Here is a 21356-nt window from a genome sequence, read left to right as displayed (position 1 = left end):
TTGTACACAGCAAGCACAAGAAAGGCCAGCGTGGCGCCTGGCTGTCTGGCCTCCCACTAGTCTGTCCACTCTCAGCAGCAAGGGCTGGTAGACTGGCTGGGCTTCCTCACCTACTTGCTTGCTTACTCTGTGGCCGTCTCAGCTCCTGGCAACAAGCACTACCTGGCCAGCCCCTGAGGCACCATCCATCTGGGGAGCTTATAGCCAGGGCTGCTGCAACAAACAGCTGTGCAAGCCTTTGGGAGGCAGAGACGAGAGAGGGCACATCAGAGGAGGGAGGGAAGGAAAGAAAGAAGGACAGAGGCCAATGTTGCCCATGGCATCCCTGACCATCATTCAAGGCACCCCAGGGTGCCACTGCACACTAGTTGAAAACCACTGTCCTCGTTTATTAGAATAAACCTCAGTTCCTGGGCACAAAGAAAAGAAAAGAAAAGAAAAGAAAAGAAAAGAAAAGAAAAGAAAAGGAAAGGAAAGGAAAGGAAAGGAAAGGAAAGGAAAGGAAAGGAAAGGAAAGGAAAGGAAAGGATAAGGGAGGCTGGTGTTCTTTTTTTATATATAAATTTTATTTTCAGTTTTCACAAGATTACAAATACACACCTTACAAACACATATATTATTTTCCCCAACCCCTTTTGTGGTTGCTTTTCTACTTTAGCTTTAACACTGCATGTTCCACTTTACTCCATTTTAAAGTTATTCTTTCATTTATCTTAGTAATATTTAAGTTAATCCTACTAATGAACTTATTAGCATGCCAGAACTTTTTAGATATTCTACAAATTTCCCCTTTTCTTTAACCCCCCCCCCCCAGTTTCTTATTACACCCATCACTTTTGCCATTTCAGTATAATCCATCAATTTAATCAGCCACTCTTCCTAAGTTGGTTCAGCATTTTCTTTACTCCTCTGGGAAAGCGCCATTCTGGCTCCAGCCCTTCCTTGTGTTCTGCATGCTTGAAATGAATATGCATCTTACTTGCCTCAGAGGAGGATTTGGAGATGTGAGAGTGTAGAAAAGCTCTGGGTTTTGCATGGGTAGAATGCAGGCTGCCGTTCTATGGGAAGAGCCACACCCATTGCACCATCCAGTATTCCTTCTGCCCCTTGCGTCACAGGACAGACAGGTGGCCCACAGATGCTTGGTCACATTCTTGGGCTGGTTTCCAACACAGCTGTATAAGGCTTTTGAGGTAAACAGCTGCCAGGAAGTGTGTCATGAAGAAATAGGAAGAAGTAGGAAGTGGGAAGAACTATCAGCACGTTCTAGGGGCACTCACATGACCAAAATCACCCCCACCCATGGCACCAAGCTAGACATGAACCAGCGGGAGGGGAAGGGGGGATTGGCAGCCACCCCACCCTGCATTGAGTTGCCCATACATCTGGAATTTTCCAGGCATTCCTGGAATTCGGCCGTCACAAACAGTGTCTGGGTAGAAATCACTGGAATACAGCAATACCTCCAGGAACGTCCGCCTTGTCCAGCATCCATTCCTGCGAATGTCCGCGGCAAACCCGGAAGTACCAGAATGGGTTACTTCTGAGTTTGCTTCTCGCACATGCACAGACACACTAAATCGTTCTTCGTGCATGCACAGAAGTGCGAACCACTCCACGTGTGTGTGCAGACACGGTGCTTTGCCCTGCATCCTTTTCAACTACCAGCCGGGGCTCCAGAACAGATCCCGGCCACAAAACAAGGTACAACTGTATCCGGGCATCAACAACTTTGGGCAAAACAAAAAGGCTTAACAACTTTGGCCAAAAACAGAAACTTTTGTGTCCAGATTTTCAGTTTTTGAAATATGGCAACCCTAACCCCACCAAAATAAATCAGCCGCAGAGCAAAAATTGTGAAAGCAAGGTCTTTGGAACACCCTGCCACAGCATCAATCTATTGTTTGTATTTATACATCTCTCCCCCTCCCCCGCCTTTTAGATAAAGAGGTTTTGATAATGAGCTACAAAGGCTGCGCCAGCAAACACCTTATGGATGGAACAAAATCAGTCACCTCTGGTGACCGACACTTTGCCATCCAGTTCGACCAGAGCTACTGTTTCGGTGACCTTTGCAATGCGAAAATGAGAGAAGTTCCCAAGACCCCTATCAAGGACAAAGGTATTTTTTGGGGGGTGTAGAGGGCCATCAGAGAGGAAAGTGTGAACTCACAGTTTCATTTGTTGGGCGGGTGGTTGTCGATAGGGAGGCTTGAAGATAACACTTTACCATCCAGTTTGACGAGAGCTACTGTTTTGATGACCTTTGCAATGCGAAAATGGAAATGAGGGAAGTTCTCAAGACCCCTATAGAGGACAGAGGTATTTTTTTAATAGGCCACCTGACCATTAAATGAGAACTCACAGTTTCACTTGTTTGGCAGGAGGTGGTCAATAGGGAGGCTGCCTTGAAGTACAGTGGTACCTTGGGTTACAGACCCTTCAGGTTACAGACTCCGCTAACCCGAATGTAGTACCTCGTGTTACGAACTTTACCTCATGATGAGAACAGAAATTGTGCAGCAGCAGCACGGCAGCAGCACGGCGGCAGCGGGAGGCCCCATTAGCTAAAGTTTCAGCTTAATAATGGACCTCCGGAACAAATTAAGTTCTTAACCAGAGATACCACTGTCTTCAATTTTGGAGATTTTTAAGGCAAGTGGCTAGGGACTCAGGTGGCGCTGTGGGTTAAACCACGGAGCCTAGGACTTGCCGATCAGAAGGTAGGCGGTTCGAATCCCTGCGATGGGGTGGAGCTCCTGTTGCTCGGTCCCTTCTCCTGCCAACCTAGCAGTTCGAAAGCACGTCAAAGTGCAAGTAGATAAACAGGTACCGCTCTGGCGGGAAGGTAAATGGCGTTTCCATGTGCTGCTCTGGTTCTCCAGAAGCGGCTTAGTCATGCTGACCACATGACCCAGAACTGTCTGCAGACAAACACCGGCTCCCTCGGCCTATAGAGCTAGATGAGTGCGCAACCCCAGAGTCGGTCACGACTGGACCTAATGGTCAGGGGTCCCTTTATCTTTACTAAGACAAGCGGCCCTGTTCCCCAACTCTTGGGCTTACGTGCTATAGAAAAGGTAACCCTGCTTCCCAAGAAATGTACAAGACTGTGTGCTTTAGGGTGTAATTTAGCAGCGAGAACATGAGGAAAGATTTGAAGGGACCTATGAGGGGAGTGGGAATATAGGGTGCACTGCAGGGGTTGTGTGAGCTGGGGGATATAGGCGAGGGGTGAGTGAGTGTAAAGGGGAGGTACTTGTTCAGGTGTGGGGTTTGGCAAAGGGTTTGGTGGGTTTGGCAAGTAGAGAAAGCAGGGGCATCAGCTCCTAATATGTGCAAAAATTGCACAAACCTATAAGTTTGAGAACTGCCTCACAAAATTCAGGAAAGTGTGGATTTTGAAGGATAACACTTCACTTAATGCATCCACATAAACACATACCAATTCACTTTGGTGGGTTTACTCTGAGTACGATTAAGATACCCATTGCTTTGAAAAGGGCAAATTAATTAGCTTCACTTTGATATGCAAAGCAAATCAAAATATTCTCCCCCTATCATTATTTAAGAGACAGGGAATAGGGAGAGACTCCTACAAAGGGGAGTGGCCTTTTTCAATTCAGACCCACTACAGCTCTTCATTTTGATTTCTTACTCCAGTAACAGGCTCCAACCAGTGTTACTCGGGCTTTGATTGGGGCAGCAGTGGAAGCATCAAGGAGACTATGAAATGCAGCAAAGACTACGACCAGTGTTACCAAGGCAGCATGAACATTACTGTTGAAATAGATGGAGGAGGTGAGTTTGCTTAGGAAATTTCTTCCACAGCTCCTGCCCTCCGAAATACTCCCCCTCCCCGCAAACTGGGCTCACTTCCACCATCAGAACCTGGTGGTTGTGGAAGGCTAGGACTTGTTAGGAAGCATACTTTGGCATCAACTGTTCAACACCCCTCTTCCTTTGGAGATTAGGTGGGTCCAATGCTCAGATTATGGGATAAAGTTGCTTCACTCTTGACCTCTAATTTTACCATACCATGCCCTGCTTCCCTTCTAAAAACATTATTTAAAAGCTGTGTGTGTGCTTTAATTCAAGAAGTGATGGGTGGTGGCCAGAAACAAGGCCTTCCTTCTCCATGATGGTAAATTGGCTATGGAATGCACTTAAGTTTTAGGCAGAAGGTCAAAACAATTTCACCTGCCCACGTGTTATAAACTTTGATATATAATCAAGGTGTCAATGGCTCCTTAAACCAAGGTGACAGTCGCCAAAACAGAATGTCTACTTGCTCTAAAGTCTTATTTTCCAAATGATGGACTGACTATGATTGATTCTCAGTTAAACCCCTGGCCAGTTCAGAGGGCCACCTTGAGCTAGGTTAAGAACTTTAAGTTCTCAAAGAAGAAAAATCTCTTCATCCAGGGAAAGTCCACATATATATTGTCCTATTCCTACCTCTTATTCTTAATGGTGACATGGACCATTCATAACGTAAGAATATTCTTAACAACTGTGAGCAGGGCAGTGGGGTGAGGAAAGTGAAGACAAGCAAAAACAATTAGCTAGAACGTTGTTCACTGCTCCTGCTCCTGAAAAAGCATTTTGGTTCCTGAAATTCATTCCGATTGTGCAGATCAAAATATAACATAGAATACTACAGGATATGGTATTAGTGTGTGAAAACAGTCAAGATCCGGTGATCCCCAGGCTGGGACCTCCAGATGGTGGAGATGTTAGGTGTCATCCTGACACTTGGTCACAGGTAGCCGATAGCAGGTGCAAAATGTGCCTGGCTAAATTCAAACACTGCTGCCCACGTCTTACTTGAAGACTGCTTTCTTTACAGCAGCCTTTGCCAGCCCTGGTGCCCTCTAGAAGTTGGCTGGGGCTGATGGGAGTTGGAGTCCATGACATATGGACAGCTGCAAGTTGGTGAAACCTGAATTACTGCTTCACTGTGGCTCCCTCTCTATTTATGCTGATTTATTCCCTTTTTAGGGTGATCGGTCGATTGCAAGGGGCCTTTTGGTGAGATGATGTCTTAATTGTACCATCTTTTTATTATTATTATAATAATCATAATAAATCTGCAGCAAGCTGCTTTGAGGATTTGGGCACACTGAAAAATGGGATGTGACAAGCTTTTTCTAAATGAAATAAATGCATCTTACTCAGGTTCAAATGTGACAGATAAAAAACACAAAGCAGAATGAAAACAGAATAAAATATATTGCGCAGTTAAAATAAACAATTAAGATACTTCTTAAAGCCAAACATTATAGAATCATAGAACATAGAATTGTAGAATTGGAAGGGACACCAAGGGACATCTAGTCCAACCACCTACGATGTCAGAATCTGCCTCCTGGAGTAATTTAACTTACTCACACAAACATTTCGCCTCAAAAATGCCACTCTGAAGCAAAACAGGCCTATTTTCCAGAGGTGTGGGGGCCCTGCCTCCTAATAACTCATGGGTGTGGGTTACGCCCTCAGGCTCCATGTACTTCACAATTCCCTGTGGTATCTCAATTCATGCTGGGAGAAGTGGGCCAACATTCCCCCATACCTAACATGTTGTGTCTTTCTTGTCCTCCCTTCTCTTCTACAACAGGATTCAGCTCCATGCGCATGATTCTCAGGACCTGCCAGCGCTCAGCCTGCGATGTTATAAAGAGCCAGTCCTTCGGCCCTATAAATATCACCAGTGAGTCGGGGCCTTGCTGCTCCGGCAGCAAATGCAATTGGAAGGATGATGGCTTTTCATACAATATGAGAAGCACTGCCAAGCCAAACCTCTTTTCTGATCAGGATGAGGATGTTAACCTTGGACATGCAAAAGAGCCTGTCACCCTGGAGTCAGGGTTCCAAGGGCTCAGCCCTCAACATTGCCCTCTCCTGGCAGTCCTGGGAACCACCATCCTTGGGATATGGGGGTGAGAAGAGGATTGAGGAGTACTTGAACTGCTGAAACCTGCATTTCAGTATGGAAGGGCTGTGTTGTGGAGCAGGAAGGAAGGAAGGAAGGAAGGAAGGGAGTTAGGGCTGTGATGGCAAAATACTAAGGGCTATAGCTAGGGTTGTCATATTTCAAATGGTGAAAATCCAGACTTTTGGAGCCAATCTTATGGCTAATTTGCAAAAACAGCACTGCCAACATGGGCTGCCATACACCTGGATTTTCCCAAACATTTTGCCTATTTCCGACAAGACACTGCTGCCGACTGTTGCTGGATGTATGGCAACCCTGATGATACCCAACTAAGCGCTACTCAGAGCAGAACCACTGAAATCAATGCACCCATGTTAGCCATGCCCATTGACTTCAATGGGTCTCACTCTCCATAGGACTGGCATTGGAGACAACTCATAAACTACATATTCAATATAATAATGTTATTGATTGGGGGGATCCCTAAACCCTAGAAATTAATATATGCTAGGATATATAAAACATCTTTTGGGCTGGAGGAGTACTTTATTAATCTCATGCTTCATTGTACGCCCTCTGCATATCTAATGGGAATACCCTGTGTACCAAAGGCTCTGCATCTGTGAGTCGTGAGACATGGAGGACATTCAACACTATTTGTTACGATGCCCTTTATAAGCATCCCCTAGACAAGAATTCCTCAATTGCATCCTTTGCTCTCTTTCTAACTGAACTCCCCTTGAGTGAATCTCTATTTTGCTGGCTGGCAATAACGTATTTACTACTGCACTGGTTGCAAAATTTGCCTTGGCTGCAAGTAAGTTGAGAGCTAGGCACCAAGACAGGTATCATAAGGGGAATGTGAGAAGTGGAGTGCTTAATGTACGCAGGTGTAATTTTTGCATTTTTGTATGTATGCTTTGCTATTGTTGTTGTTGTTGTTGTTCAGTTTTAAATCAATTATTTGTATTCTACGCATCGTGACCAATTGTGATGGCTTATAGCTTTTTCCAATAAAGATTTCATTCATTCATCAGCAGATCCGAGCCACTGAAATCAATGGACCCAAGTTAGCCATGCCCATTAACTTCAATGGGACTACTCCCCATAGGACTAGCATTGGAGACAACTCATAAACTACATATTCAATATTATAATATTGTTATAGATTTTGGTGGACCCCTAAACCCTAGAAATTAATAAATGCTAGGATGTTGATTATTTGGGATATGAAGGGAGAATTGAAGCTGCATAGGAATTCCTGGACTAGCCTATGCAAAATGACCTGTTCCCATTAAGGAACAAAGGGGGTCTCTAGAGGGCCATTGGCAGTGCAAGAGAACCATCCTTCCCCCCTGCCCTGAGGTGTGAACAGAGACTGGGGGTTTGGAAGGTTGCCAGGGGAAGCGGGTGTGAGCTGACAGGAAAAGAGAGTTTTGAGCAAATGCTGCTGGGAATAAGAAGAAGGAAGAAGGACTGGGATCCATCTTAGGCAGGCTGGCTAAAGGCAGGGGAAGAGAGATGCCTTGGACTTCCTCTGGAAAGGACTCTTCTGTAAGATGTGGACTCCCTCCGTGCAGATTTAAGGGGTAAAAATGTGAATTAAGCATATTTCTTAAAGCTACAACAGTCTCCACCATGTCTCAATTCTCCATAGGAACACAGACTCTGAGTCAGTGCCTGGAACCCCATGGGCTCTTGCCACCACTTGGCAGGTGGGGGGGGGGGACAACCTTTGTGACAATATCAAGAATGGTAATCCATTCTGTTAGGTTGTGGGCGAACATATCAGATGACACAGCGATTCTTCCAAAGCAGCTCTTTATTTGTAAGCTGGAACAGAACTAACTGAGGAGCTCAGTCAGCCTGCTTATATAGAGCTCCAGAACAATGTAACTGTTGCCATTTTCTAAAACTATCCAATCACTGAACGTCACTTTTCGATCCTTCATTTGCATACAAACTATCCAATCACTGAACGTCACTTTTCGATCCTTCATTTGCATAACTATCTACAGCATCCCCCTGCTGGCCCAGGGTGAGAACTTCAGAACATAACACATTCCAACAATGGTAATCTATTCTACAGTTCTGTGATTCCATGTTCCTACAACTAGAGAGCAAAGGTAACACATGGAAGATGTCCCTTGAATTCTTCCTTCCTTTCTTCCTTGAAAAATCCACTCTTCACTCAACACAATGCAATAAAAACTACATCATATTCTTCAAACAGGAGTAAGACTGAGAGAGAAGAATAATCTAATGTTGTTAAGTAGAACAAATGTGATGAAACAATTGCAAATGCCTGGCAAATAAAACTCCACAAGAGGGACAAAATGTTTACTCACCAAGTGGGGTTTACAATGATCGAAGCAGCCTTTGGAGACTCTGTTCAGCAGTGATGTTAGGCAAGACAAGAATTGCTCCACTACAGACATGAGGCACCTCAGGCCCAGTGGCTGAATGCGGCCCACCAAATGTCTCTATGTCGCCCCCAGGACTTTCCAAAAGCTGTACTCCTTATACTCAGGTTGCAGCCCTCGCTGTTTTTGACTCGCACCCTCCTCAAGTGATTTTGCAGGAATGACATGTACACTTGAACTATGAAATGCCTCTTGTTTGTCTGGAGGAAAGCTGGAGATATGTGAATACAGGGATGTGGAGACTGAATGACTTTTGCACAACTGGAATGTAGTTCACACTCCTGGCTCCACCTACTTGTTTGCCTCTGGCTCCGCCCACCACTGGCATAAATCCCTCCCCAGGTTGCCTTCTATGGAATACAGTTCTGGGCAGCAGGAGGGGTCCCCCAACTCTGTCCTGCTCAGCTAGGTCACGGTGCAAGATTTCTTTTGCCAGTGACGTCTGCAGAATCTTCCGCTCCAAACCAGAAGCCATCAATCAGAAGCCATAATTTGATAAAACAGGGCCATCTGGCTGAGATGTCAGGTTGCACTAGTTACACAATGTCCTTTTCATAACAGACAATTTATTTCTGCTGCTGTTGCTGCTTCTGTGGGTGTTTAGGAAGACCTCTCCCTCCTCCAGCCAGTTCCATCAGAGGGGCAGGGCCTATACCCACCACCACAGCTTAAGAGGCGAGAGAGAGGCCTCCGGGACATTGCTGCTGTTGCTGCTCCGGTGAGTCTTTGGGAAGACCAGTCCCTCCTCCAGCCAATTCTATCGGAGGGGCAGGGCCTACACCCACAACCACAGCTTAAGAGGTGAGAGAGAGGCCTCTGGGACATTGCTGCTGTTGCTGCTCCGGTGTGTGTTGGGAAGACCACTCCACCCTGCAAGCCGATTCCATTGGGCCCAAGGGGCGGGACCTACACTCACACATACTCTGAGCAGTTCCCTGCAGCAAGTGGCAAAAATGTTTTTAAATGTTTTTAGTGTTTTTAATTTGCTGCACGTTAAATGGTGGTTTTATACAGTATTATATTATTATATTATTTTCTTTCTGCTTGGGGTGGGATAAATGTTTAGTCGGGGTGAGGAGTAGTTTACATATAGCATAATTGTTTCTTGCTTTGTTTTTACTTTCATTATTTTGTTAAGTTACTGTATACTTTGTATTTTGCTTTTTAAGGGGAAGGGTCAGGGCTGCCTGGGAGAGGGCCTCAGCCAATAGAATGGTTCCACGGGGGGGGGGGATGTATTGGGACACCTGATCTCAGTGATCACGGGCAGGAGGAGGAGTTATGCTAAGACCAGACCATGTCATTACCGAGGAGGCAGGTTTAGTCGTTGTTTGAGGACTATCCCTGCCTCCAGGTCTGGTCCTGACTGGAAGGATACTGGAATCAGCAAGGGAAACCCACATGACCTGAAAGTATTGCTGTCAGGTCAATGATGAATAAAACCAGTGCCATCCACGACCTGATTGTGGATGGAGGATTTGACCTGGCATGTGTGACAGAGACTTGGTTGGATGAAGCAGATGGGCCTGTCCTTGCAGCTGCTTGTCCACCAGGTTTCTCTTACGTGCAGCAACCCAGGTCATGTGGGCAGGGAGGGGGGTTTGCAGTGATTTTTAGGAAGTCATTAGTCTGCACAGGAGTCCCGTTGGGAAGACCCAGTTTTCTGAGTGCATGTTCTGAAAATTGGGCAATAGGGGCAGTACAGGATTCCTTTTGGTGTGCCGACCTCCCCACTGCACCAAGGATTCCCTGCCTGAGCTGCTTCAGGTCATGGCGGATGTGCTCCTGGAGACACCTAGTCTGGTTGTCCTGGGGGATTTTAACATCCATGCCGACATGACTTACAAGGGGCCGCTCCGGACTTTGTGGAAAGCATGGCCTCCATGGGGCTGTTCCTGAATAAGTTTGGCCCAACTCATAGCCATGGACATGCCTTAGACCTGGTGTTTACCTCTACGGATGTTGGTGATTTGACACTAAGAAAAAGCGAAATAAAAGAAGTGTCATGGTCAGATCACTTCCTGGTGCAACTGGACTCCTCAGCAACCCTTCCCCTCTGCAGGGAGGTGGGACCGATTCGGATGGTCCACCCCTACCACTTAATGGATCCAATTGGCTTCCAGAGAGTGGTGGGGATGTTTTATCCCAAGCTGATGGCCTTTCAGCTGATTCCCTACTGGCCCGATAGAATACGGAGTTAACCAGGGCTATTGACTGTCTGGCTCCGAAGCGTCCTCTCCGATTGCATGGAGCCCAGACAGCCCTGTGGTTTTCCCTGGAGCTGAGGGCAATCAAACAATCATTGAGACGGCTAGAGCACCGGTGGCGGAAAACTCATTCTGAATCAGACTAGAGCTCAACGGCGAGCCTACCATGTGGCAATGGCAACTGCAAAGAGGGCCTTCTTCACCATCTCTTGCATCTGCAGAAAACAGCAGCAGGAGACTCTTCCAGGTGGTTTGCAATCTATTGGAACCACCTTCGTCACCGGGGCCTGGTAGGGACCCCAAGATCTCCTGCAATGCTTTTGCAGATAAAGTCGCTCAGATTCGGAAGGAGGTAGACTCCACCGTGGGAGAAGGGTCGGGGTGGGAGAGTCTGGACCCCTGTCTGGTCAAGTTGTGTGAAATCAGTTTCAATCCGTTACCCCCCGAGGATGTGGACAGGCTGCTTGGATGCATGAAACCAACCACCTGTCTCCTTGATCCTTGCCCATCCTGGCTAATAAAAGCAAACCAGGAAGGGCTGGGCAATGGGCTCTGCGGGGTGGTGAATGCTTCCCTCTGTGAAACGAGCATTCCCAGACGCGCTGAAAGAGGTGGTCATTAAACCGCTTCTTTAAAAAACATCTTTGGACCCGGCCAGTATGGCCAACTATCATCCAGTCTCAAATCTACCATTCTTGGGAAGGAGGAGGACAGACCTGGACTTGGAGAACAGTCAGAAGAAGATAAACAGGAAGAGGAAGAATCCCAATCATAATAATAAAATTATTTTAATTTTAATTGGATATAGAAATGGCGGTGAAAGCATTATCATGGAATGTTAATAGACTTAATTAGAAAGTGAAAAGAAAGAAAATCGAACATTTATTGATTTTTTAAAAAATGGATATAATTTGTTTACAGAAAACACATGTTGCTAAAAAACACACAGAATCGTTCTAATAAATAAAAGATTGGGAAATGCATTTGTAACTTCAGCTGTAAATAAGAAAAGGGGAGTGGTTTTGTACATTAAAGGAAAACACAATGCAAAAGAATTGTTTAAAGACAATGAGTGGGGAATGATAGGGGTCTAAGTCACACTGCAAGGCAACAACTTTATCATTGTTGGGATCTATGCACCATGTGATAGGAAATCAGACTTTGATAAAGAATTGGAGGAAAAATTGTTTGACTATATGGACAAGAAAGTAATTTTGATGGGTGATTTAAATGGAGTGGTGTTGTTAGAAATGGACAGAACGTCAAGCAAAAGGGAGGGAAACCTGGGAAAACTCCCAAAGGCTCTTCTTTCATTGGTGGATAATCATGATTTAATTGATATTTGGAGACTTAAAAACCCGTTAACAAAACAATTCACATTTTTCTCTGATTCAAATCAAGTTCTAGTAGAGTAGACCATGTCTGGATTCCCAAGGACTGAGCTCCAAGAACAATAAGTACAGAGATATTGCCAAGGACATTTTTGGATCATAATTCCATAACTTTGGAATTTAAAAGTAAAGATCAATCTTCTTTAGCACTTCTCTCACACAAGACGTGACACGCTAGCAATTTGAATAGTTTATTTCTCAACAACAGGCTTTCAGAAATCCGAGCTTCCCACAATTCAGTCCTCACTGTCAGAGTCAGTTGACTCAACTGGCTTCCGGCCCCTTCCAATGCCAGATATACTCCAAGCCTGCCCCCACTTCCTGCTGGTCTTCCTCTGTTCTAATCACTTGCTCCACCTCCTGCTTCTTGGAGACTCAGGTGCAGCCAATTCCTTCTCCTCTGGAGTTGAATCGAGCCCTCTACTACCACCCGCATCCTGCTCCTTCATCTCTGTGCTGCTGCAAAAACTTACAGGCAGCAATCCAGAGTGAGGAGGGCTTATCTCACTTTTGTTGTGAGAACAACTCAAGTTCCTGTTTTCCTCTGCCTCTTCCTCCCCCTCTGCAGACTCCTCTCTGCCAGCCATGTCTCTGACAAGTGGACTTTCTTCCTGGGCATCAATTGAAAGATAATGAGAGAAATATAGTTAGAAGAGAAATAACATTAGAAGAGCGACTGGCCGAAGTATTGGGAAATTTTGGAACAGGAGGGAGATAAATTGAAATTACAAAGTCATGAGAAAATGAAACATAAAGTACAAAATTGGTTTCAATATCATCAAATAATGGAGTTTTTCAAACAGGACAGGAAAATTGGCTTTCAGGTGGAAAAATCAAAATTAGAGACTGAATTGTTAGAACCCAATACTAAGAATTTATCAAGAATGTATAACTTGCTGCTGAAATGGAATACACAGGATGAAACAGTTAAATCGGCTATGATTAAGTGGGCACAGGACATTGGTCATAACATTATGTCTGCTGACTGGGATTGGTTATGGAACACCGGTATTAGATTCACGGCATCTAATGCCTTAAAGGAAAACATTATGAAAATGGTTTACAGGTGGTACATGACCCCAGTCAAGCTGGCAAAAATTTATCATTTGCCTGATAATAAGTGTTGGAAATGTAAAGAGACTGAAGGTACCTTCTACCACCTTTGGTGGACATGCCCGAAGATCAAGGCCTTCTGGGAAATGATTTATAATGAAATGAAAAAGGTACTTAAATGTACTTTTCCTAAAAAACCAGAGGCCTTTCTCTTGGGCATTGTCGGCCAATTGGTGTCAAAGAGGGATAGAATCTTCTTTATGTATGCTACAACAGCAGCAAGAATACTCATCGCAAAGTATTGGAAGACACAAGATCTACCCACTCTGGAAGAATGGCAGATGAAGGTGATGGATTACATGACATTGGCTGAAATGACTGGCAGAATCCGTGATCAGGGGAAAGAGACGGCGGAAGAAGAATGGAGAAAATTTAAAAGCTATCTTAAGGACTATTATAAACTTGATGAATGCTAGAATGTTGAGGTTTTTAGAAAAAAGGGATACAGTGATATTAGACCAGATTATAGAAAAGATTAAGATGACAGAGGTTGGAAAGGAATATTTAGAAGTTGCTAAAAAATTATGGAAATTGGGATGCAGAAAGGGGGGGTATGGGGGAGTCCCGGAAAAGAGGTTTATGAAAAAAATGTTATGAAATTATACGTGTTTGTATGTCTTTTTAGGTGTTTGTTTGTCTTTAAAAAATTTGGAAAACCAATAAAAAAATTTATTAAAAAAAAACAACATTAGAAGAGCGACATGCCAGTGTAATGGAAGCACTGGAAGTGATAGAAGAGTTTGGGCAATAGGCAAGTTTTAAATTAAATAAAGCCAAAACAAAAATGATGGTTAAAAATATGAATCAGGAACAAATTAAAGAATTACAAGATAAAACAGGAATCACAGTGGTCAAAAAGGTAAAATATTTGGGTATCTGGTTGATTCCCAAAAATATAAACTTATTTAAAGACAATTATGTACCTGTGTGGAAAGATATTAAAAGAGATTTAGAAATTTGGGATAGACTGAAATTGTCATTCTGGGGAAGAATCTCTGTGATAAAGATGAATGTGCTACCCAAAATGTTATTTCTGTTTCAGACAATCCCAATAATCAGTGGAACAGGACAGTTTAAAGTTTGGCAAAAAGCATTGTCAATATTTATCTGGCAGGGGAAGAAACCTAGAGTAAAGTATAAACTTCTTACAGATAAAAAAGAAAGAGGCAGATTCTCACTGCTGAATTTAAATATATATTATGAAGCATCCTGTTTGACTTGGTTAAGGGATTGGATGAAACTAGAAAACACAGGCAGGTTTAGAAGGTTATGGAAACAGATTTGGGTGGCATGCATATTTGTGGTATGATAAAGTCAGAGTTCACAGAGGATCATGCAATAAGAATCATACAATAAGAAAACCGTTGTATGAAGTATGGATGAGATATAAAGAAGTATTAGAACATAAAACACCAATGGTGGGTTTCACCAGCAGAAGCAATTTCAGTCAAGCAGTTAAATATGAAAGGTCATTGGCCAACATATAAGGAGTTGCTAATTGAAAGGGATAAAGTGTTAAAAATGAAACCATATGATGAAACATGTGATAAGCTAACAGGTTAGGGTTACAGTATCAACAAATTAATGATGTATTTGAAAAAGACAAAAGGAAGAATGGCTTTGAGACATTTAGAGCCAAGCTGAAAACCGAATTGTTGGAAAGTAAAACAAAAATCCTATCTAAAATGTACGAGTTACTTCTAGAATGGCATACAAAAGATGAGGAAACTAAGGAAGTAATGATATAATGGCCAATAGACATTATCCATAACATTGACTTTGATAAATGGTCAAGGTTATGGAATACGGGTATCAAATTTACTGCAGGCATGACATTGAAGGAAAATATAATGAAAATGATATATAGATGGTATTTGATCGCTACCAACTACGACTTGCCGATCAGAAGGTTGGCGGTTCGAATCCCCGCAACGGGGTGAGCTCCCGTTGCTCGGTCCCAGCTCCTGCCAACCTAGCAGTTCGAAAGCACATCAAAGTGCAAGTAGATAAATAGGCATTGCTCTGGCGGGAAAGTAAACGGCGTTTCTGTGCGCTGTTCCGGTTCACCAGAAGCAGCTTAGTCATGCTGGCCACATGACCCGGAAGCTGTACGCCAGCTCCCTCGGCCAGTAAAGCGAGATGAGCGCCGCAACCCCAGAGTCAGTCATGGCTGGACCTAATGGTCAGGGGTCCCTTTACTTTTAAGCTAGCAAAAATGTATAGAATGAGTAATAAGCATTTTTGGAAATGTAAGGTTAAAGAAGGGGATTTTTACCATATGTGGGGGATGTGTGATAAAGTTTTAAACTATTTTGGAACAGTATTTACAATGAATTTAAAAAGATGTTCATGTACACCTTCCCAAAGAAACCTGAAGCTTTTCTGTTAGGAATGCTAGGTGGGGAAATATCAAGACTTGAACAGAAATTGTTTATGTATGCACAACAGCTGCTAGAATTTTATTAGTCCAAAAATGGAAACAGCAGGAGTTACCAACAATCGAAGAATGGCAGACGATGCTGGTGGAATATGCGGAACTGTCAAAGCTGACCGGGAGAATCCGGAACAAGAGTGACCAAGCATTCCAGAGAAAAGGGAGTAAATTCATATCATATATAGAGAACCATTGTAAACACAGAAAGACACTAGAATAAAACTCACAATGTTTAAAATAAGTATTCCACATCTTCATTTATATACACTATTACAACTTTATCAAACTTATTCAGTGAGGCTTAATCATCAATGGATCCCATATGGCAAATGGTCATTGCGGTCTCCACTTCCTAATGTTGAACATAAAAGTATAAATTAATCTTAGGAGATTGTAACATCATTAATTACCTAAACACCTGTTATTACAAGAAAGGATACCTTCTTTGCAGTAATTCAGACAACACAGGATATCTATAGAAGAAATAAGTAATGCATACCCCAGGAACACCAAAGTCAATCAAAGATATTCTAAGTAATAATCAATAGGTACAGGCAATTAGAATCTACCATTCTTAAAGGAACATAATCGCAATGATATCCAACTAGCAGAGATCTAGTACATTAAGTTTTTTACATCTTCATTAGTATTTCTTAGCTTTTTAAAGATTTATCCAGGGTAAATTAATCATAGATTCCACCTGCTAAATAGTCATTGCTGTCTCCACTTTTTATATTGTAATAATCAAACGATTAATATGTGACCTCATTGATTACCTAAATTATATCAATAGAAACAGCCATGGCAAATGACTAGGTCAACACACACCACAATTGCCTCATTGCGTAAATCAAGTTCAGAATACCACAACACACACGTAACTGGCTGTAAAGTAACATAACATTATATATAATGAAACTGTAATCTAATCGTCATATCAAAAAATTGCAAAGCACTGTTCCTGATGGCAATAACATTTCAGATTACTATTATATGTTTTTATTGTCATAAAGTCCAATAATAGTCAAGTTCAAAGATTGTCAAGTCCAACGATTACAATGTACAGTTCCTGTTGGCAATGCCATTTCATACTGATGTCTTCCTTCTGCAGCATCCTATGTCTTAAAAGTCCACTGCTTTTCTTTTGTTTTGGAGAAAGAGATTGAGGAAAGAGAGGGAGAATTTCTGAAACTTTGAATTTGTCTTTCTGCTTGAGATAAATAAGTAGAAAGGGGGAAGGAGGGAGGGAAAGGGGAGTGGGAACCCTTAGACATCCGCCTGACTGTTTTTGTGATTTTTAATTTCTTTCTGCCATGGAGAGAACATTAGATGAAGAAAAAGGAGAGGAAGATAGGATGGGAGAAGTGGGCGAGGAGAGCAAGAGACACCAGTCTCCCTTTGCACCAGTGCAGCTGGTTGGCCATCGCTCACATGGGGCTCCATATAAGTATGAAAATATGGGTCCGCCCCTGTTGCACAGCTGCCTTCTTCTTTGTGTAATCCTGCCATCACCAGAACTGCTCCTGTCTCCTCGGGAATTTCCTCCTGCGAAGCTCTAGCTAGCACATTTGTGCCTGATATATATATAACCAAACGGCCCAACTCTCTCACATCTTTGACTGCTTTTCCTCCATCAGAAAGTTGGTTCTTTGGCTCAGAGGGCCTCTCGGCTTCAGAGCATGGAGGGTGTCGCATTGAGATGGAGAGCTGCAACAGTTGTGCTGCAAGGACTGCTGGCGATGACCTTTCTTATTTCAGGTACCAGTTATTGCTCTTGGGATGTCCTCTAGTTGCAGACCTGGGTGGTTGGGTGGGAGCCAACTAAATTTGCACGGAGAAACAAGAAGGAATCCTAAGGTGTATGGAAAAAGTTCAGAAAGGGGGAACTTAGTGTAGTGTTTTTTAAAATTGTGGGAAAATTTACCCATGGAAAAGCAGGAAATGAAGAAGACCTGAGCCTTCTGCTCCCTTCCCTGCTGAAGAGGGAGAAATGGGGAGGGGGTGTTTCAGCTCTTTCTGCTGAGTGACAGCTGTCAGCCAAGAATCTGTATCCTGCCTCTAAGCAAGGGCAGTAAAAGCAGTCCCCATGGAGCTGTCTGCCTCCACCCATTTTTTTTTTATTTGTTCAAACTTTACTTTCGAACCTACACTGTGCTGTAGGTTTTTTCCATTATTATTTTCTATATTCTTCATTAAAAGATATAAAGTGCATAATTACAAGTGCACAGAGTAAGATAAGGCACAATAAAGAAGAAGGAAAAGAAAATATGAATACCCATGTAGAAAACTCCATCCCACCCCCATTTTTATAAATAACGTATTAGGTTAAGTTCTGGTTAACTACAATACCTTTTTTTGGGGGGGTGTTAATGCCTATTATTTGGTTGTCATTGTTCTGTTTTGTCAGTTTACATCTGACTGGTGTTGGTGTGAGTTGGAATCCAACATCTGGCATTGGGCTAGACATCTGGCATCCTAGTCCCATCCACCTCTATGATTTAATAAAGCTCTAGGACTGACCATTCTGGCATAGTTTCGCATCCTCCTTTGATATCTACACATGAAACCACTCACTCAGGCCCCTCCTTTGGGCCTGCGGTTCAGAACAGGCACTTGGCACAAATTTCTGCCCCCTAAGAATTTCTGCTTTCACTTTAAAAGGGGAAAACCTATTTCTAGTCCCTGATGATTTCAAGGCAGAAAGACATTGCTAATAGCTTCTCCCGGATCTCATACCCTTTCTCCCCAAACTTTTTTTCAGGAATTTCTGCCTTGGAGTGTTATCACTACAGCTACATAGATCATTCCACATTCAAGTTCTATACATCAAAGCAGTTCATTAGAAACTGCTCCAGTGCTGAGAATGTGTGCATAATTGCACAACTTACATTAACTATAGGTAAGTGCTGCTCTGTCAGATGGATCCTGTGTGGCTGCTAGATTTTTAAGAGGAATAGATTTTTGAGAGGATTTTACCTTAAAGGTAAAGGTAAAGGGACCCCTGACCATTAGGTCCAGTCGTGACCGACTCTGGGGTTGCGGTGCTCATCTCACTTTATTGGCCGAGGGAGCCGGCGTACAGCTTCCGGGTCATGTGACCAGCATGACTAAGCCGCTTCTGGTGAACCAGAGCAGTGCACAGAAATGCCTTTTACCTTCCCGCTGGTGCAGTACCTATTTATCTACTTGCACTTTTAGCGTGCTTTCGAACTGCTAGGTTGGCAGGAGCAGGGACCGAGCAATGGGAGCTCACCCCGTCACAGGGATTCGAACCGCCCACCTTCTGATTGGAAAGTCCTAGGCTCTGTGGTTTAACCCACAGCGCCACCCGCCTCCCTCATGAAATTACTTACAACCCCTCAAATTCTCAGCGGGATTAACTGGGGCCTGAAATGATGCTTTGCATGCTTTCAGAACTGAGGTGCTCAAAACATGTTTTGATTCATTTTATTTTCTATTTGCAGATTGTTGTACAAATCCCTGTACTCCATTTCTTTCTTTTTTAATAAAGAAAATTTTAGGTGATTTTCTGTGGGCAGATTTCCAAACCCATTATTAGGCTTCTGAGGTATAACAACAGCCAGGAAGTGTGCCCCCTCCCCCCCAAAAAAAAACAGGCATAAGCAGAAAGCAGGAAGAACTGTGTCAGCAGTTTCAAGGGGCACTCAATAACCCAAATCACCTCACCCCCAGAGTAAAAATGGTCAAGGTAAGATCTTTGGAACACCCTACCACTGCATCAATCTATTGTTTGTATATATGTATCCACCCACGCTCGTTTTAGATAAAGATCTTTTGGTAATGGGCTACAAAGGCTGCGCCAGCAAGGACCTTTGGGATGGACCTATATCAAGTTTCTCTGGTGACCGACACTTTGCCGTCCAGTACGATGAGAGCTACTGTCTTGGTGACCTTTGCAACGGGCATTCGATAAAGTGGAAGGTTCCCAAGACCCCTATGGAGGACACAGGTATTTTTTTAAAAGGCCACCTGACCGTTAAGTGAGAACTCACAGTTTCACTTGTTGGGTGGTTGGTTGTCAATAGGGAGGCTTGAAGAATTCAATTTTGGAGATTTCTAAGGCAAGCAGCCCTGTTCCCCAACTCTTGGGCTCCTATGCCAAAGAAAAGGTAACCCTGCTTCTCAAGAAATGTACAGGACGGTGTGCTTTAGGGTGTAATTTAGCTGCGAGAGCATGGGAAAGGTTTGGCAGAGTTGGAACATGGGGTGCGCTGTAGGGGAGGGGTGAGCTGGGGTAAAGGGAGGGGACGTGCTCAGGTGTGGGGGTTTGACAAAGAGTCTGGCAGGTTTGGCAAGTGGAGAAAGGCAAGGGCAGCAGCGCCTAGTGTGTGCAAACATTCGCACACATTCTTTGCAATACAAAATCCGAGAAAGTTTGGGTTTCAAAGGATAGCTTTTTCCCTTCACGTATTGACATATACTCATATGTATTCATTTCAGTGGGTTTACCCTGAGTACAATTAAGGTACTGACTGCTTTGTAAAGGGAAAATTAAGTAGGTTCACTTTGATATGCAAAGCAAACCGAAAGATTCCACCCCCAATCATTATTGAAGAGACAGAATAATGGGGGAGCCTCCTATAAAGGGGAGCCACCCTTTTCAACCCAGCCCCACATTAGCAGCTTAATGGGGTGAGTGATGCTCAACAGGCCCCTTGCTCTTCATTTTGCTTTCTTATTGCAGCAGCTGAAATAAGCAGCTCCAACCAGTGTTACTCAGGCTTTTATCATGCCTACTACGGAATACTCCAGACTATGAGATGCGGCAGGGGCTACAACCGATGTTACAATGGCAGTAAGGTCATTTCAGTAGGTGAGTTCACCCTAGGAAATTTATTCCACAGCTCCTGGCCTACAAAACATTTTGCCCCCTGCTGAACAGGACTTGTTGGGAAGCATTCTTTGCAATTAATTGTTCAACCACCCAACCAATGCAAATATGATTTATGAGTGTGTGGCCAAAGCCATTACAGAAGATAAAATACATAAAAGATTATAAAATACATTACAGAGTTAAAACAAATAATTAAAATAGTTCTTAAAACCAAACGTTATGTCAGTTCAGAGTTTGCTCCCCGGAAGACTTTAACTTTCTCCCACAGATTCCCCCCTCAGAATTGACAATCTAAGGCAAAACAGGCCATTGTTTCAGAGGTGTAGGGGGCCCTGCCCCCTAAGAACTCATGGATGTGGGTTACGCCTCAGGCTCCATGTTCTTCACGATTCCCTATGGTGTTCCACTGCATGCTGGGAGAAGAGGGGCAACACCTCTCATGCCTAACGTTTTGTGCCTTTCTTTTCTTCCCTTCCCTCCAAACATCAACAGGAGGCCTCCAAACATCAATGATCTTCAGGACCTGCCAGCGCCCAGCCTGCATTGATATGAGAACTGATTTCACCAGTAATATAAATATCACCAGCGAGTGGGGGTCGTGTTGCTCCAGCAGCAATTGCAATAGCAATAGAATTAACCCAACCAATTATGGTGTGAGGAGCACCACCAACCCATACCTGTCTTATGATCATAATGGGTCAGGTTTCCAAGGGCTCAGTCTTCAACTTTGCCCTTTCCTGGCAGTCCTAGGAACCACCATCCTCAGGATATGGGGGTAAGGAAGGGCGGTTTGGAGCACCTGAACTGCTGTAACCTGCATTTGGGTTTGGAAGGGCTGTGTTGTGGAGAAGGAAGGAAGGAAGGAAGGAAGGAAGGAAGGAAGGAAGGAAGGAAGGAAGGAAGGTGGGGAGTTAGGGCTCCAAGACAGTATCCTGTTCCAACCAATTGCATGTATGGCTCATATCTCTAAAATAAAAGTTTATTTGGATAACCACTTC

The 21356-nt window shown here is 43.6% G+C and overlaps 2 protein-coding genes across 4 annotated transcripts in view; both read left to right on the top strand.

Annotated features, from left to right (window-relative positions):
- LOC308590445 (uncharacterized protein) overlaps nucleotides 1–6974 on the top strand; it is a 20628-nt gene extending 13654 nt beyond the window's left edge. The window contains exons 6-8 of the mRNA XM_081200499.1: nucleotides 1943–2122; nucleotides 3664–3801; nucleotides 5618–6974. Of these exons, the coding sequence (XP_081056625.1) occupies nucleotides 1943–2122; nucleotides 3664–3801; nucleotides 5618–5943 (644 nt within the window). The 3' untranslated portion in view covers nucleotides 5944–6974. The remainder of the gene's footprint in view (nucleotides 1–1942; nucleotides 2123–3663; nucleotides 3802–5617) is intronic.
- LOC308590512 (ly6/PLAUR domain-containing protein 5-like) overlaps nucleotides 1–21356 on the top strand; it is a 26498-nt gene extending 5142 nt beyond the window's left edge. Inside the window, exons 1-6 of one of the 3 annotated variants that reach the window (XM_081200629.1) lie at nucleotides 16563–16727; nucleotides 17141–17261; nucleotides 18265–18402; nucleotides 19288–19473; nucleotides 20212–20337; nucleotides 20851–21356. In XM_081200629.1, the coding sequence (XP_081056755.1) occupies nucleotides 17183–17261; nucleotides 18265–18402; nucleotides 19288–19473; nucleotides 20212–20337; nucleotides 20851–21137 (816 nt within the window). In that variant the 5' untranslated portion in view covers nucleotides 16563–16727; nucleotides 17141–17182 and the 3' untranslated portion in view covers nucleotides 21138–21356. Of the gene's footprint in view, nucleotides 1–16562; nucleotides 16728–17140; nucleotides 17262–18264; nucleotides 18403–19287; nucleotides 19474–20208; nucleotides 20338–20850 lie in introns of those variants that run through there. The other 2 variants (XM_081200627.1, XM_081200628.1) reach the window with 2 other exon arrangements.

This window comes from Podarcis bocagei, assembly GCF_964188305.1.
Source record: "Podarcis bocagei genome assembly, chromosome: 7".
In the NCBI taxonomy this organism is placed as follows: Eukaryota; Metazoa; Chordata; class Lepidosauria; order Squamata; family Lacertidae; genus Podarcis; species Podarcis bocagei.
Note: the sequence above shows the minus strand (reverse complement) of the source record. Positions and strands in the feature narration are given on the sequence as shown.